The sequence below is a fragment of the Chrysemys picta genome, chromosome 2 (genome assembly GCF_011386835.1).
Source record: "Chrysemys picta bellii isolate R12L10 chromosome 2, ASM1138683v2, whole genome shotgun sequence".
In the NCBI taxonomy this organism is placed as follows: Eukaryota; Metazoa; Chordata; order Testudines; family Emydidae; genus Chrysemys; species Chrysemys picta.
Window position 1 is genome coordinate 42,676,249 of NC_088792.1, and position 19,129 is coordinate 42,695,377.

The 19,129-nt window shown below is 41.2% G+C and overlaps 1 protein-coding gene across 18 annotated transcripts in view; it reads right to left on the reverse strand.

Annotated features, from left to right (window-relative positions):
* Positions 1-19,129, reverse strand: part of PTER (phosphotriesterase related) — a 43,406-nt gene that overhangs the window by 7,844 nt on the left and 16,433 nt on the right. For 9 of the 18 annotated variants that reach the window (XM_042856711.2, XM_024106295.3, XM_065583022.1 and 6 more), the window contains 2 exons: positions 3,697-4,139; positions 943-1,208 (listed from right to left, as the gene is read on the reverse strand). In XM_042856711.2, the coding sequence (XP_042712645.2) occupies positions 943-1,208; positions 3,697-4,128 (698 nt within the window). In that variant the 5' untranslated portion in view covers positions 4,129-4,139. Of the gene's footprint in view, positions 1-942; positions 1,209-3,696; positions 4,179-7,735; positions 7,834-19,129 lie in introns of all 18 variants that reach the window. The other 9 variants (XM_008169665.4, XM_042856709.2, XM_065583015.1 and 6 more) reach the window with 3 other exon arrangements.

The following is a 19,129-nucleotide window of genomic DNA, read 5'->3' on the forward strand; positions in this document are numbered from 1 at the left end:
TATATATATAAACAATCTGTACTTGAATTGCAACGTTGTGGAACATGTAGTCAACAGGAATCTTCAATAAATGTAACAGAGTTGGGTATAATTTATATGTCTATATTACACCCTTGATGGGGACAAACAATTGAATTGCTGAGAGTCATATGACCACAAATAGTTTCCATTATTCAGCAGCTAGCTACATTAATCAATACTTGGACATTTGCCAAATGATCGCCAGTTACACAAGGTCACATAAACCTGCTGTGCACCAAATGGCCTGTGTTTCTCAATTCAAGGAGCAGGATACTATCTCTTCCCCACCATGTCTGTGTTGTGTGTTTTTGTTTTAAAGGGGGCTAACATATTGCTCTCTGTAATAAGACAGGACCTATCTAAAATCTAACTGGGATTTTTTAAGCTGTATTGCTTTAAATTGATTGCAGAGTCTGAAGAACCTGGTTTGGGGTCTGATCCAGAGTCCAGTGGAGTCAAAGGAAGTCTTTCCATTGGCATCAATGAGCTCTGAATTGGGTCCTTGGAGAGCAACCTGATTTTTAAAAGGGATGAACACATAGGAGCTCCCACTGAAATCAGTGGGACCTGCTGAATGTCCAGCACTTTTGAAAACAAGGCTACTTATTCAGGTGTCTATGTATCGACATAGGATCTGACTTTTTAAAATCTTGGCCAAGATTGCTTGTAGACTAGAAGCCTGATCCAGAACCTCTTGGATTGCATAAGCATAAGCATTATTGTGTTCTTGAATTCTACATAAGCATTATTGTATTCTTGAAATCACTAACTACAAAGCAATGCTTCTTGTAGTGATATCTGATCACTGGATAAACCCAACTGTCTGAAGCTGCCATGTAATTCCCCGAAATTCCACTATTTCTAGACAACACATCCAGGAAAACCATAGACATATGATACCAGGATAGCCTATTAAGTTACCTGTCAAGGTGAGACATGACTGTTTTTGAGATATCAGCCCCACTCTCCTGCAGAATGCGAATAATCTGGAAAGGGGCATTACTATTCCTGCCAGGATGGATTATAATGGGGCAGCCCAGCTGTGACTGAGCATGCGCTGTTGCCTGCAGTACTTTGTTTTCACTCTCAGCCAGAGGCCATGAGCAGCCAATTTCTCCTACAACACCACACTTGATGTTGGTTCCATCAGCTCCACTGAGTATCTCGTTGACGATAATGTCTGTAAGCTAACAAAAATAAAAAGGAAATCCTTTTGTTATTGATACTCTTTGTGTTGCAAAGTATCAGCTCTGGTCTACACACAAAGTTGCACGGGGTCTAACTAATGGTGTGATTTTAAATCTGTTTAGACAAATATATCCAGCTTTGTGAACACACTCTTACACTGGTTTAAGCTTGGCTTACACGAGTGTACCTTGTGCCAAGTGCAACCTAAACCAATATAAGCCAGGTTTAAACCAATACCAGAGTGTCCACACAAAAGCTTGCACTGGCTTAACTAAGGGCTGGTCTATACCCAATATTTGTAACGATTTAAACCTATGCAATGTCTGTGCTTAAACAAGGTCTCAAGGTGAAAGTTAATAAATATCATATTAGTAGAGAAGGGACAAAACTGTAAATTTTTTAAAGTTTGGAGAAGATTCTAGTTGTCAAGACCTGAGGAGGAACCATCGGGCCAAATCCTGCTCTCAAATATGTCAGAGTAAATCTGACGTAATTTCACTGACTTCTGAATTGTAACCAAGAATAAAATTTGGCCAACAATCTTTCAGGGTGAATTTTTTTAAAGCAGCCTGTAATTCTGCAGGCACAGATGATGGCATGAAGACATCTGCAAATATGGTCAGGTGGTTAAACTTCTTGAGGCTATTATTTGCCCCCACAAAAACAGGCGCACACTTGTGTGTGCAAAACCGAGGTTGAGGACTTTTAAATATCTGGCCCTGAATGTTTAATATGGAATCATGATTTCAGGGCACACTAACAATTAAGTAAACAAGGAAAGAAAAAGGTCTGGCAAGGCTAAGTTAGTGTATTAACCTAGAAGCTAGTACCTTAAAACTAGAACATCAGCAAACAAACAAACTCCATGTCTGTCATTCATTCTTACTCATTCTCTCCCCCGGACATGGATACACAACACAATGGGGTAGATCCTCAGCTGGGGTAAACTGAAGTTAATAGAGCTATGACAACTGAGACTAGCTGAGCATCTGCCCCAATACTTCTGCACAGTAATTGTAAACCTTCCAATTCATGGATACAACTGAGCAGTTAACAAGAATGGGTAACGGGCAACAGAATACAGTTCTTAGAATTCCTTATGGCGGTCTGAAGAATACCATTTGTGTTGCAATGTTCCCAACACAGGGCTTACCTAAATCATGTCCAGTTTAAGCAATCATGGCATGGATTGCTGGAGACACTAAATCCCTCCCTTGTTTAACTAATGCTAGTGTCAAAACTTTCCATTTACTTAGCTGTATCCTAAGAAAAAGATAGACCACAATGTCCATATCAATGTCTCTATGGAATCACTGAACATTTTCCATTGATCAGTCACTGCAGACATCTACATTCAACCAGGTACCTGCCAAAATCCTGGACTGGATTAAGCATTGATGAAATGGACTGCAGACTACACTGCACTCTGAAGAACAGCGTGAAAGCTTGTCTCTCACTAACACAAGTTGGTCCAATACAAGGTATTACCTCACCCACCTTGTCTCTAATCATGGGACCAACACAGCTTCAACAACACTGCACACACTGCGCTCTCTAAGTCACCACTGGTCCATGGACCACAGTTAGAGAACTTTTACCCATGGATCCATTCAAATTGGCCCATCTATTGAGAAATGGCACCAGTGTGAACGATTTCGGGCTGCTCCTCAGTTGACATAAATCATTAAGGTCAATGATGCTAACCTCAATGGAAGTATGCCAGTCAACACCTGCTGAGTATCTATCTCTGTGCTTTTAAGATTAATTTTACTCTTTTGTAAATATAGCAGAGGTTTTTAGTTTCAGCTCAGATCAGTACATTCACACTCTTTGGGCTGCTCAGTTCTCTTCTGCCTCCGAGAGTTCCCCTCTTCATCATATCATCTTAAAGACAGCTGAGTGGATATTTATTATGGTGAGGTGTAGGGATCCCAGCCATGCTCAGGACCCCATTGTCCTAGGCACGTACAAACACAGAGATGGTCCCTGCTCCAAAGACCTTAGTCAGACAAAGGGTAGGGAAAAAGGATATAATATACAGTGAACAGAGGGATGGTTTGCAAATAGCTTGTCAGTGCCACAATTATTTATTTACTTCCTTTTAAAAAACCTTTTGGGTGTTTAGTTGGGATGGATTAGCTGAAAATAGGGACAAAGAAAGTAGAGGGGACATTAGACTATTTCCATCCCAATATTTTGTAAAAAGGAAAAATTTTCACAGCTGTGCCGGGATGCTGTACACATGTAGTCATTTTTCACTGTTAGGTCATAATAAACCCCTAAAAGAAAATGGAAATGCTGAGAGATCAGAGTGGCAATACTGGGTGCAGATACAATTTACACAAACACAATTATCATTGTTTGCACAGGTTTTCAAGAAGAGTATATTTAGATTTTTATCAAGTTGTGCTTGACCTGTCACTGATCTCCTGTCATCTGTACATTATCAGTCGGGCAGTATTTTACTATTTTCTTGTTAGTACTTACCTGCTCCACTGACATAGCTTGTGTCTCGGAAGAATGAGTGGCATGCACATAAAACCCAGCACCGGCAATAATGTGGACCCCGGTTTCCTCAGCAAGCTTCTTTAAAGTCTTTACATCTCGGCTGATACCCATGGTTGTGTTTTCCACTATAGTCCCACCACCTGCTGCCTTATAATGTAATAGCTCTTCCTTTACAGCATCTGTTTCCTGATACAGAAGAAGGTTCTCTTTATGGCTGTAGGGATTCTGTTTAATCCAAAACAAGTTCTTCATCTCAATGGGCCCATCAGACAAAGCTTCTTGGCCTGAAGAAGGCGGGACATAGCAGCAGCTGTAGTTCATTGTCAAGTGTTCATGGGTCATGGTGCAGCCAAGCTGACTTGGCTCCACAAGGCCCAACACGGTCTGCACTTTACCACACAGGGAAAGCATTTTTCTTCTTACTTTAAAAGGAAAGAATCCAGATTATAAACAAGCATTTGCTGGAAAAGAGGAAGGGAAATAAAACATGAAAAAAGTTGTATAAAAAGCAATAAAGCGCATATAAAATATAGGAATTTCACTCCCAATGCAGATTGTTCCTTACAATATATTTTTAAACGCTTTGTCCAGTCTAGTTTTAAGATGGAGTTCCTTTACTCCCTTGTGGGAAACTATCCCACAGTTTAGCAGACTTCCCTAGCAGGGAATTTTCCCTGATATTCAGCCTACATTTTCCTTTTGAACCGTTACTCCCAGTTATCCTTCCCTGGCTCACTCTTATTGTTAATATTTAGGACAGCTGTTTGGAAAGTGGGGGGAAAAGATCACAAACATGCTTTGCTTGCTTGTAAGGAAAAAAAAGATTAATAAATGTCTTTGCACACTAACATCCTACAGGAACAGTGATAGATAGAACTTGTAAGGAGTGTTTCAAACAAGGAAAAGATAGCAGCCTTGCCTACTAGCTCAGAAAGGGGGTGGCTCTCAAAAGAGCAAAGAGATGGTAGTAGGAAAGGCAGAAAAATGGAGCATGGTTGCTGGCACTGTTGTGCTGGCTGAGCTTATGTCTATACTACCAGCTAGGGGTGTGATTCCCTGCTCACGTAGACATACTTGTGCTAGCTCTCATCCGAGTTTGCATGCTAAAAATAGTAGTCACGGTAGCACGGGCAGGGACAGCACATGCTAGCAGCCCCGAGTTCAAACCCATTTGAACACAATGGGTATGTACTCTGGGCTTCGAGTACGTGTCGCCGCTGTCCGTACTACCACAGCTATACTACTGTTTTTAGCGTGCTAGCGCAATGAGCGCTAACATGAGTACGTCTATGCGAGCTGAAAATCACACCCCTAGCTCATAGTGTAGACGCAGCCTAAGTGAAGAAAGAGCTGTGTGATGGTGGGGAGAACCAATACGAAACAAGATCAGATACGTAGGGAGGGGCACAGATATGTAGGGACCTGAGGGCAAGGAAAATAAGTTTAAACTTAATGGAGCTGATAAAAGGGAACCCTAAACAATTCCTCTTTGACTTTAGCATTTACACCCCAAGCAGTTATTGTAGTTCCATTTGGCCCAGTTCTTTCACTCTTTCTTCATTAGTCCATGTCCCCTCCAGACCCTTTTGTGGCTGTGAATTTCATCGAATATTTGCCAAAACCTTTCCGGTGTTCTGAGCCACTTTAGGCAAGGCCCTGTGTAACTGGCAGAAAGCTGGACCTGAATTCTGCCGGAAGAACCCCTAGATTCTACAGCAGGCTGGAAATTCAATGGCAGTTCCAAATACATTCCAGAATGGAAATTTTTATCAGATTATGTAGGGAAATGAAAAATGCAATTGGCACAACTATGTTTATTTTCTCGTTAACGTCAATTATTTAAAACTGTTCACACATGTTCAGTTTTCAGTGTGGTGCAGATTTTCACATTGACAAAAAGCAGCAGCATTATAGAAGTTGTCAGGGGAAAAGCTGGAGGTTCTGTCAATTAGGGAGGAGGCAGTTGGGGTTTTTGGCACTGAACATGTGGAAGGAGTTTTGGAGTTGTGATGGAGTCCACTAGTTGCGCTAGAGGAGAAAAGAGACATTTCCATTACTCACCCCCTGAGCCATCCAGTACCCCAGTAGAATTTCTACCATATTTAGCACCCTGTCATGTCATTGTCTGACATTATTTGTGAGTTCTGACCCTTGTGTCCTAGTCCCCTTGCTCTTTGTTTGTCATTTCTAGTATGGTGGTTGACATTAGAAATAATGCTAAATTCGAAGTTAAATTTATATCAAGATATTTACAATGTAAAAAATTCTCATTCCAATTAAAGGAAAACATCACAATTTATTGTGGTAACGCAATATCCCATTACGACAAATGTTTCCTTTTTAATAGCAACCACTGTATGTTCATTTAGGATTCTCTGCTCCCCAGCAGCTGTCACATTTTGTCAGCTTGAGCCACCATCTGAACATACTTGGCATCAAGGCTGAATAGTACTTGCCTGATACTTTCCATTTTTTAAAAAAAATATTATCCTCCGAGATTGAATATATCCTTTCCAAACCCAGGAATCTGCCTATGTTTGGACACCTTGTTTGCCCTATTGTGTGAAGAGTTTGGAATCTCCACCTATTTTAGTAACCTGAGGTCAAATTCTGATCTCAGTTACACTGGTTTAAATGTGGAATAATTCCATTGCAGTTCCTCTGGATTTACATTAGTGTAACTGAGAGTGGAATTTGGCTCCTGAAGAGCAGGGATTCCTACAGCAGAAATTCAGATCCAGTTCTACTTCTCCCAAGCCTCACTGGGAAAATATTGTTACCTGAGGTGATTAGACTAGCATTTCTTTTATATGGCTGAACCTACAATATTATTTTTCTTCAGCTAATTTGGATTAAACAATGTCATGTTATTCCTTTAGACAATAAATGGGCAGTGATTATGATATTCTTTAAGGCTACTACCTACAATTGCACTGTGTCAAAGGTTTCCAATCTGTAAAAATGTAGCCTGAATCTCTACAGGTTAGAATTAGCAGCAACTCTCTCTCTCCCTCCCTCCCTCTCTTTTTAAGTTTACTTCCCGTATTAACACTAAACAAGGCTGACTACCCAGTTCAGGTTAGATCTGCCTGATGTTAGCTGCAAAGGCTTGAGGATATGTAGTTAAAATTCCTAGTCAAATAAAATCATGAGTTATGAAACAAAATACATGTTTAATGATGTCCAGAGGATAGGACTAACTGGAGCACACATTATTGATTAAAGAGAGAGGTCTTTCCCTTTCTATCTCCCTTTTAGTGAATAATATCATAAACATGGGTCTGTTACTGGTAAAGCCCTAAGAGCAGATTTTTTATGTTTAACTTTCTATCTATTAATGCGACAGAAGAACAAAGTCAAAAGGGCATTGAGCCCTAGATATCAAAGGGGTTAATAATGTCTAGATCTCTGATCTTTAGGGCTAAACAAAATACGACAGTAACCCCATTTCATAGCGACAAAGAGTTCCAATAGCTACCCATAGTGTTCCAATCTAAGCATAAAATACCAGCTTCCTCAGATTAGAGACGGACACTGTATAGTAAAGAGTTTTCAGTGACTGTGGTTAATCTATTTATGAAACTTGGCCAACCTTAAGAGACAGATATGGTTGATTTACTGTATTTGTGTGTCCTGTGTATAAGCAGACGCTGTATGAAAATCCCAATTAGAAAGGACTGTTCTGTTATGGATTTAAAGAGTAAATGCCAGCAGAAGTGGTTGTGCTGTATATGGTAGACTTAATATAAAACATTACTTGGGGACATTTCCATAACATGGGATTACAATAATAGTGCTCCAGGTGGGTCATTGTGTTGACTTATTTGCGACAGTACAGGAAGGGTCGCTTTGGTAAGACAGACTCCTAATTTATTAATATAATGAGCTGGTATTTGTCAAATAAAGTCACAAGGGATAAGATTTCGAAGAGGACGGCACTTGTGTGAATCATTAGAAGCAAAACACCTTTCTCTTTCAGTAACTGTGGTTGGTTGTGATTAAAATCAAGTTGTCTGACCTCATCATTAACTGAATGTTCTTGATTAGAGTTGGTGTTCTGTAGACCAGCCCGCCATTTTGGAAAATATTCAATGATCTGAGTCATTCTTGTAATTCCTATAGTCCAGGCAAAGAGAGTAAGATGATTGTCTTTAATATTTAGTCCTTTTCTTGCTGTTTTTTTCTTCCCACTAAAAAACTATACTCTCACATTCAACCTAAAACTGGCAGCATAACCAATGGTATTTACACTCCATATAAAACCATACTTTCAAATTATTTTTTTTTGCACAGCCTCTTTTCAAAATGCACTTTTTAGCCTGATGAAACTACCTTTTATAAATATGTTTGAACAAGTACACCTCTACCCCGATATAACGCTGTCCTCGGGAGCCAAAAAAATCTTACCGAGTTATAGGTGAAACCGCGCTATATCAAACTTGCTTTGATCCGCCGGAGTGCGCAGCCCCACCCCCTGGAGCACTGCTTTACCGTGTTATATCCAAATTCATGTTATATCGGGTCGCATTATATCGGGGTAGAGGTGTAATTATAATGTAATCAGGGATGGCCTTAGGGAAAATAGTGCCCTTGGTGAACTTGTATTTTGGCACCCCTGGGCCCACTGCCTCCCCTGGTCCCCCACCCATCCCCCGCAGGATCCCCACTCCCCAATTGCTACCTCCTTGGGCTCCTCCCCATTGTCCCTGGCCCCCACCCCATCGCCTCTGGTCCCTGCTGCCTCCCCCAACCCCTCCCCCATCGCCCCTGCTGCCTCCGCATCCATCCCCTCTGGGCTCCGCTGCCTCCCTGGGCTACCTTCCCTTCCTCCCACCCCCCATTGCCCCAAGCTCCCTTCTGCAGCCTCGCACCCTAGCCCACCCCTCTCCTTGCCTCTTGACCATGGCACCCCGGGTGGTTGTGCACCCATAAGGCTGACCCTGAGTATAATGGAAAAAGCAGCTCTTATGGTAAAACTAGATATTGCTAATTAACAGAGTGTGGTATTTTCCTGTTATTTTCTACATTTTTCTATTTTATTTTTACTCATGTTATAACATATTACTCAGCAAACGCCATTCTCATTGATTCAGGCTTTCTGCTTGCTTTCAGACAGCTATTTTGATATGTATGTAGATTTTCAAGATGAATTTTCTGCTAATTCCTTTCTGGCACAGATACATTAGATTAATCTCAACTAATCTGGTCTGACCTCTGTGAAGACCCATGTTTATGTGTGTGATCCACTTATAGCCTGTGGGTGCTGTCTGCTGATTTCTGCCAGACAAAACCTAGAATTATCTGCTCCAATGTTGGAGTCTTCTTGTAGCAGGGATTAATCTGTTGACTTTTAAGATTTTGTATTACTGCATATATGCAAACCTAAAAGAAATAAAAGTACATGCTTCTATAGCACCTTTTGTCTGAGGCTCTATAATTACTTTACAAACTCACACTTTAAATGAAGTATTCACATTTTAAGTGACTTGCCCAAGATCATACAGTGGGCTCTCTTCCTGCAAGATATAAGTAACTCTCATTGATATCAGTTAATTGCTAGCTAAAACCACTTTAGAAACCCACAATCCTCAATTAAGAATTGTGGAAAATATAATTAACTTAATATTCTGATTGGGATGAGATCTTAATCACCATCCTGTTACCTTCTGTATTGACTTTCATAAATACCATAATTCTAGCATGCTATAATGATATACTCGCCTTGATAACACCTGATGGTACCACAGCTAATTCGTATATATAAACTAACCCTACAAACAGCAATTAAGACCACAATTCAGCAAAGAGCATGTGCTTAACTTTAAACTGTTAGCAGTCCTAATGAAGTCAATGGGACCACTCACAGACTTTAAGTTAAGCTTCTGCATATGTGCTTTGCTGAATGGGGGCTTAATTAACTAAATTCCATGTCTTAGATACATACAGTTCATTTCTGTGAAAACATGTTTCTTCTCTTAGGTAAGATAATGAGATTTATATACACAGTCATGCATAGTCTGAACATCAGTAAAAGTATTAATGAATGCAATCACAACCTGTACTTTTCTAGGGCTTGGCCTACACTACAGAGTTAGGTCAGCAGTTCATGTTGGCCTAACTATGTCAGTGTCTACACTACAGCTTTGCTCCCGCTGTTGTAAGTGCCCTACGACATAGTAACTGCACCTCCACGAGAGGCGTAGGGCTTATGTTGGTGTAGTTAGGTTAGGGTGACGCAGTGTCTGTATAGACTGCACTACTTACATCAGATGTTGGCTAAAATCTTGTCAGTTTCACAGCTCCCTGCACCTGACTCAGCTTGGGCTGTCACCCTGGGGCGGATGGGGGACTCCGCCCCAGATTCCAGCTCCTGGTAGGCTGCTGCCCAGGCTCCCCTCTTCCTGCCAGGAGCTCTGCTGCCCCCCAGGATCCTGGATCCCAGTGAGCTGCTGCCCCCCCCAGGCTCCTGACTCCCAGGGAGCTGCTGCCCAGGCTCCCAGCCGAGATGCTGCCCAGGCTCTCTGCTCCAAGCCTGGCTGCCAGGCACTGAGAGCCTGGGCTCCCAGTTCCCCACAGAGATCTTAGAGTGTGGTTGCTCTGAGTGGAAACAATAGCAGCGTGAAATTGACAAGGGGGGCTGCAACTGTGAGACCCGTGAGGCTGTCAGTGCCCCATAATGCCCCTCTTCAGCCAGTGCAAGCACTCCTGGTGAGGACGCGCTTCACTGGCTGGAGGGTAGTGTGGACATCAACAGCTGATTGAATTACTGCGGTGGCTGTAGCTTGACCTAAATTAAGTAGGCCTAATTTTATAGTGTACATAAGCCATAGCACTCCCTGCAAAGGAGTAACTTTCTTTCCTAGCTTGACCTGCCTTTCCAACTGACAGTAAGGACCCTCTTCTGCAGCCTGACTCATGATGAGTAGCATTTACTCCCTTGATTTCAATGGGTCTACTCCCAGGAGTATGTACTACTCAATGAGAATAGAGGATGAAGAATCTGATCCAAGGGTTGGCCAATGCTCAGCCGTTACTAAGGAATGTATATGTACATAATCTTCCTAGCCTAAAATGAAAGTCATTTTAGTTACATTATATTACATTGTGAGATACACACACACACACACACACACACAAAAAATACTGTGAAGAATAGAATTGGGCGATAGAAGGAGAAAAATGCTGTTGAATATTCAAGGTCTGGTCTATACTACCCGCCTGAATCGGCGGGTAGAAATCGACCTCTTGGGGATCGATTTATCGCGTCCCGTCGGGACGCGACAATCGATCCCCGAATCGGCGCTCTAACTCCACCAGCGGAGGTGGTAGTAAGCGCCGCCGACAAAAAGCGGCAGAAGTCGATTTTGCCGCCGTCCTCACAATGGGGTAAGTCGGCTGCAATACGTCGAATTCAGCTACGCTATTCACGTAGCTGAATTTGCGTATCTTAAATCGACTCCCCGCTGTAGTGTAGATGTACCCCAAGGGACTGCAGCTATTGACTTCTCAAGTTCTGACAAATATTCCAGGTTTTTTGGCATGTTAGAAACCAGAATGGAAACAACTCTGAATAGAAGTGTCTGTCTTTTGAGGACTCAATTCTAAGGCTGGTTGGAACATTTTCAGAAAAATATCATTTCATCAAAGTTTTCATCAGGGGAGAGAAAGACATTCCCTCACACTCTGTAGCCTAGGGGTTAGAGCACTGGCCTGGGATGTTGGAGATCCTTGCTATGCCTGAATCAGAGTGATATAGGATGAAAGCAGAAGAGGGACTTGCACTTGGGTCTTCCACATCCCAGGCCAACGCCCTGACCACCAGGCCCACATCTCCCCCAACCCTCCTTCCTGAATTGAAAAGCTCAAATTTTGGTCTGAAAATAGACATTTCAATACAAATGTTTTTTCCAAAACATTCAAAATGTGTTGATTTTGTTCCAAAGCGGAATGAAAACAAATTTTGAAAGTTTGAAAGTTGCTACAAAACAGAACTGTCATCCTTTGGTCAGCTCTACTCAATTCATTGTAGGTTTTCCCAACCTAGATAAGAAAACTAGAAGACACTCCCTGAGCTCCCCATCCCCTACAATGGATGGAGTCCTCGAAGACAAACAGAGACACTTCCATTCCCTGAGCCCTAGTGTCGAAGAGGAGTTGGGGAAGGAAGTAGATCTAAAAATCAAATATCTCCCAAGTGCCTCTTTGAGGCTGCACTAACAGCCATGGAACAACTTAAATGCTGATCTGACGTCTGGGGTAAAGGATTCCTTCCCCATCCCAGCTTGCATGGTTCTGCTGAGTACAGAGCCAGAAACAGCATTTGTGCCTCAGTGTAGAGAGCACTGAATTTCTGAAGGAAAACTACTTCATAATATCATTCTAATCACTACTACTAATTAGAAAGAAGAGTAAATCACTAAAGAAACAAGTTGTGTTAAATAGAATGAAAAAGAATAATTTAAAATCAAATTTTGCAGAAAGCTGCCAACTTGTCAAACTGAGGGAGCAGGCACAGGAAATGAATGAATCAGAGCTTTGCCAAAATTATTAGGTTAGCTCTAATCTTTTTAAAAATACATATAGTTACTAGTATAGCAGCTAAAATAATACAACTTGAATGTGCACTTCCTACATGTGCCAATGGCAGGCTGCATTTCCTGAATCCTAACTTGCTTTCAGAAAGCACCAGTAAAATGTCCACTCCCATGGAGAGAAAGAGAGAAGAGGTAAGCTCTGGTCTGGAGATATTGAAACAATGATGGGAATTTCTAAAAATTGTTTTGAAATTATTCTTTGTACTACGGTAGCACCTAAGAGCCCTAGTCATGGGCCAGAATCCTATTGTGCTGCTGTATAAACACAGAAATGATGGTCTCTGAAAATTAAATGAGTGTATACACATTTTGATACAGCAACTATTATTTCTCTATATAACGTGCAACTAAGGACTGCAGTTTTTCATTATCGTCTTGACACAGCTACCTAGAGTTTATTATAGTAACTCTAGGTGAACCTTTACAGCGCACTGTACAGTGCACAAAGTATCATCCTCGTGTTTAGTCTGCTACTAAACACTAGTGCAGTTGTTACTGTCCCTAGAGGTATGACTAAGTGCTATGGGACCCACTGGTAAAAAGACCAGGAATAAGTCCTGCAGTCCTTACCCAGGCAAAGCCTCCACTGAGTTCAACAGACATTTTGCCTGAATACCAATGGAAGGATTTGGACCTTTGTTGGTTTCCCATCTGGAACGTGCACTGCTGTCATTGTGTCATTATAATAGTCTTGTAATGAGAAGTCTCCCTAGGCTGGAATTGGTTGTTTCCTGTGGTAATCTCATATTGCTAAAACATAACAATTACATAAACATAGTCTCCACATGTCTGCAATCCTTTTGACTTAGTAAGCACATTTTAACAGTACTTGCACAGAGTCTCTCTAGACTCGCACGGAAATCATTTTATTGTCATTACATTACAATGTGAGATTATAACAACACTAAATCCAGATTGCTGTGACAGAAAATGTATGAAATCTAATAGGTATGGCTCAGTAGCTATTTGTTACATTTAAAAAAAGATCAATTCACTTTCTGTTTGGAAATAAGGGTTGCCTTGTTCCACCATGAGCATTATAATAGAATCTTTCCTTACATAATCATACAAACACAAGAAATGTGACGTAACACAGGTTACGTATTTATTTACAAATAGAGGCAAATGCTTTAAAGGTCCGATCCTGCACCTAATGATTTCAGTGGAACAGGGAGAAGCCTAAATATATAGAAACATTTCATACATGAATAATAAATTAACCTAATAGATTTCTGGAAGAATTTAAGAGACATGCATACTAGTTAGCGCTAACATCAAGCAGCAGTTTTGTAATACTATTTGTTCTCACTGTGTTACTAGCACTTTTAAAAATATCGTATGTGTGTATATAAACAAATTATGCAGCCCACCTTTGCTGTAGGAAACTATACAAATAAAATGTAACAGCACAGAGAAGCATGCTATTGTTTGCATTACTGCAGAGTCTAGCAGAATCAATGAATCTCTTGTAGCTAGGAGTATGTATCTGATATCATTTAGTCACCCCTAAATATTTGGCTCAGTACAGCAGAATAATCTTAGAACATTAAGAAAATTACTGAAGTTATCACACATCCCAATATCTATCTTAGAGTTTTATACTGCTGCCCAGCACCGTAGTATCTGAGTGCCTTCCACGTAAAATCAATAGCAACAGTGAAGTCCCTAGCAAACTTCATGGAGTCTTTGGTACTTTTCCCTTTTCAGGGTAACAAATCTGCTTGGGGTAGGGTTTGTATTTTTGATTTTTTTTAATATACATTTTAATAATTCTCCCCGTTCCTTATTTTTTCCCCTCTGGTTAGTAAAGGTTTATTGGGTTGAAGAGGGTGTCAGTATTGTGTCATTTTTATGGTTGAAAGGCTTTCTCAAAGAGGAAGTTTTTGCAGCAGTTCCTAAGGATAAACTCTGGATTTGCCTGTTCCTTAGCCAGATCCCCTTCGCCAACAATGCTTTGGCCCCAGCTCTCACATGCCTCATCCTGGGCTTTGTGTCCCAGAAGAACATAGCTGTCACTGTGGTTCACAGATTAAAATTCAGTCTTTAGTGTATCTAGAACTTGATCCATTTATTGCTTTGAAAATGGGGACCTGATGCTAACTGGTCATGCAAGCTTAATGCAGAGTTCAGCAGGATCCAAAGACATCACACCACTTTGATGAATAGGGATGTGTGACACTGAGCTAGCGAGGGTTAGGCAACCAGCAGGCTAAAGTGGCCTAAAGATCAACCTTTAAGAACATATTAGGAAAGTACTGAAATGGTAAACAGGACCATTCCTTGCAGATAATTATCAAAGCCATGTTAAATGGACAAGAGTTCTGTATTGTTAGAGAGTTAGAGGTAAATACTAAGGGCTGGTCTACACTAAAGCTGTAAGTCCACCTAAGTTATGCAACTTCAGTTAAGTAAGTTATGTAACTGAAGTTGATGTAATTTAGTCGATTTACAGCAATGTCTACACCGTGCTATGTCGATGGGAGATGCTCTCCCACCGACTTCACCTCTGTGAGAGGCGGAGGGTGAGTACAGATGGCCACAGGAGAGTGCTCTGCCATCATAAGAACATAAGAATGGTCGTACTGGATCAGACCAAAGGTCCATCCAGCCCAGTATCCTGTCTACCGACAGTGGCCAATGCCAGGTGCCCCAGAGGGAGTGAACCTAACAGGTAATGATCGAGTGATCTCTCTCCTTCCGTCCACCACCACCCTGTGACAAACAGAGGCTAGGGACACCATTCCTTACCCATCCTGGCTAATAGCCGTTAATGGACTTAGCTTGTCTTCACCAGACCCAGTAAATCGACACCGCTGCATCGATCGTAGCACTGCTGAGTTAGCCAGAAGTATAGACAAGCCCTGATTGTATTTATCTATGTTTACCTATATCTGTTAGGAGTTTAACAATGTGGTCTAATTATCATGTAGATGCTAAACTTTGGTTCCTGTCTGTAATATTTCATTACTATAGTCTATCGATTCAGTGATCAAAAAGGAACATTAGCAATTAGATAAAACTTGGATGTAACAAAATCATTTTTTTATTTCTCTTTGAAGTTTACTATAAACTATCTATGAACCTTTGAATGGCAAATTGCCTTATGCTAATCAATGCAACTAATTACCTGTATATACACAGGAAATAGGAATTGACTTCAAAGCAACCATGTATATTACCTATTCTTCACCCAAGGAATGTCCACTGTGTTATCTGTGTCAAGAGACTAGAGTAGCCTGCCAGAGACCTATAAAAGAACTCTAGGGCCTAATCCTGTCATCTCAAGTCTGCTTGAACTTTACCAGGGGAAATTTGAGTCACAAGACTGAGGTCTCCAGCTCCAGTCTGATTACCCTACTATTTCTCATGGAAGAATTTAAACAGATTCTGCGCATGGGTTGCCTATTGGATTATGATCTATGGAATTGATTCTGGAAGAACTTTCTACAAATCAACAGCTCACCATCACTACTATGAAACTGACCTTTACTCAAGAACTTTACTCATATCTGTATGTGTAACGCTCTTTAACCACCATAACTCTTTCTTTTCTTTTTAATAAATCTTAGTTAATAAGAATTGGCTGTAACTGTGCATTTGGGTAAAATCTGAAATACTCATAAACCTGGTGGGTAATGTGTTCGATCTGTTACATAAGAACATAAGAACGGCTGTACCGGGTCAGACCAAAGGTCCATCTAGCCCAGTCCAGTATCCTGTCTACCAACAGTGGCCAATGCCAGGTGTCCCAGAGGGAGTGGACCAACAGGCAATGATCAAGTGATCTCTCTCCTGCCATCCATCTCCATCCTCTGACAAACAGAGGCTAGGGACACCAATCCTTACCCATCCTGGCTAATAGCCATTAATGGACTTAACCACCATGAATTTATCCAGTTCTCTTTTAAACACTGTTATAGTCCTAGCCTTCACAACCTCCTCAGGTAAGGAGTTCCACAAGTTGACTGTGCGCTGCGTGAAGAAAAACTTCCCTGTATTTGTTTTAAACCTGCTGCCTATTAATTTCATGTGGTGACCCCTAGTTCTTGTATTATGGGAATAAGTAAATAACTTTTCCTTATCCACTTTCTCCACATCACTCATGATTTTATATACCTCTATCATATCCCCCCTTAGTCTCCTCTTTTCCAAGCTGAAGAGTTCTAGCCTCTTTAATCTCTCCTCATATGGGACCCGTTCCAAACCCCTAATCATTTTAGTTGCCCTTTTCTGAACCTTTTCTAGTGCCAGTATATCTTTTTTTTAGATGAGGAGACCACATCTGTATGCAGTATTCGAGATGTGGACATACCATCGATTTATATAAGGACAATAATATATTCTCAGTCTTATTCTCTATCCCCTTTTTAATGATCACTAACATCCTGTTTGCTTTTTTGACCGCCTCTGCACACTGCGCGGACATCTTCAGAGAACTATCCACGATGACTCCAAGATCTTTTTCCTGACTTGTTGTAGCTAAATTAGCCCCCATCATATTGTATGTATAGTTGGGGTTATTTTCTCCAATGTGCATTACTTTACATTTATCCACATTAAATTTCATTTGCCATTTTGTTGCCCAATCACTTAGTTTTGTGAGATCTTTTTGAAGTTCATCACAGTCTGCTTTGGTCTTAACTATCTTGAGCAGTTTAGTATCATCTGCAAACTTTGCCACTTCACTGTTTACCCCTTTCTCCAGATCATTTATAAATAAGTTGAATAGGATTGGTCCGAGGACTGACCCTTGGGGAACACCACTAGTTACCCCTCTCCATTCTGAGAATTTACCATTAATTCCTACCCTTTGTTCCCGGTCTTTTAACCAGTTCTCAATCCATGAAAGGACCTTCCCTTTTATCCCATGACAACTTACTTTACTTAAGAGCCTTTGGTAAGGGACCTTGTCAAAGGCTTTCTGGAAATCTAAGTACACTATGTCCACTGGATCCCCCTTGTCCACATGTTTGTTGACCCCTTCAAAGAACTCTAATAGATTAGTAAGACACGATTTCCCTTTACAGAAACCATGTTGACTATTGCTCAACAGTTTATGTTTTTCTATGTGTCTGACAATTTTATTCTTAACTATTGTTTCGACTAATTTGCCTGGTACCGATGTTAGACTTACGGGTCTGTAATTGCCGGGATCACCTCTAGAGCCCTTTTTAAATATTGGCGTTACATTAGTTAACTTCCAGTCATTGGGTACAGAAGCCAATTTAAAGGACAGGTTACAAACCTTAGTTAATAGTTCCGCAACTTCATATCTGAGTTCTTTCAGAACTCTTGGGTGAATGCCATCTGGACCCGGTGACTTGTTACTGTTAAGTTTATCAATTAATTCCAAAACCTCCTCTAGTGACACTTCAATCTGTGACAGTTCCTCAGATTTGTCACCTACAAAAGCCGGCTCAGGTTTGGGAATCTCCCTAACATCCTCAGCCGTGAAGACTGAAGCAAAGAATCCATTTAGTTTCTCCACAATGACTTTATCGTCTTTAAGCGCTCCTTTTGTATCTTGATCATCAAGGGCCCCACTGGTTGTTTAGCAGGCTTCCTGCTTCTGATATACTTAAAAAACATTTTGTTATTACCTTTGGAGTTTTTGGCTAGCCGTTCTTCAAACTCCTCTTTGGCTTTTCTTATTACATTCTTGCACTTAATTTGGCAGCATTTATGCTCCTTTCTAATTGCCTTCCCTTTCTTGGGATTAGTAGAACTTTATATGTGGTGAACAAGATTTTCAGAAATCCTCATCATATTTAACTTGGCTTCTGGGTGGAAGCCCAGGGCTGGATTGCTTTAAGGGAGCTGTATTTTTGGGTTCTGGGTATTTTGTAAGATATTGCAGAAGCTGCTTAGTTGCTGACTTGGTGAATCTACTTATTAGAATAACCACCAGTTTTGTGGTATGTCTGCCTCATTCTTTATAGTTTGCCCTGATTGAGCATTCCGTGTGGCCCCTCTAGCAACCATGCCCACAGGATGTATGCTTTCACTGGAAGATGAAGGCTACGTCTCGACTAGTTCTTCTGAGTGTTTCCCCTTTCTGACCAGCATTGCTTCAGTCTTGCCTGGGTTCATTTTCAGCCAACCATTCTTCATCCAAAAGTTGATTTCTTCTAGACTTTCTGACACGTCAGTAGTGGCAGTGGTTGCATCAGCTTAGAACAGGATATATAGCTGAGTATCATCAGCATTCCACTGGCAGCTGGGCCAAGGGCATCTTGCTAGCTCTCCCTCAGTCTCATATAGGTACTGAAGAGAAGAAGGAATACTATGGATCCTTTTGGAGAGAAGGAGCAGTTATCCACCACCACTCCCTTAGTTCTGCTGGAGAGGAAGGATTGGAGCCAATATTGTGTTGGGCCATCTACAACTGCTACGTCATGTAGGCATGTTAATAATACCTTAGGGTACACTTTGTCAAAGGCTGCAGATAGGTTCAGCAGCCTGTGTTCACAGCCATAAGAAGGTTGTCTTTTAGCGCCACTATGTTGTACCCTGATCCGAAACCTTGGTAGCAGGCATCTGGAATGTTGGCTGACACTGGAGCTTGATGGTTACTATTTTCTCAGTTACTTTGTCCATGAATGGGAGGTTGGAGATGGGACAGTTAATGGTTGGCGTAGTTGGTCTTCACAGCCTTTTACCAGCCAGAAGGGGCATAGATCCATTTCACAGGTCATGGCTCTAATATTTTCAGGGTTTCTTGATCTTCAAAACATGTAATGGGGCCAAAATCAATAAAGGTGATGGGGTGGATAAAGTGATCTGGTCTGGGATGGAATTTTTATTTCCCAGTTATCAAT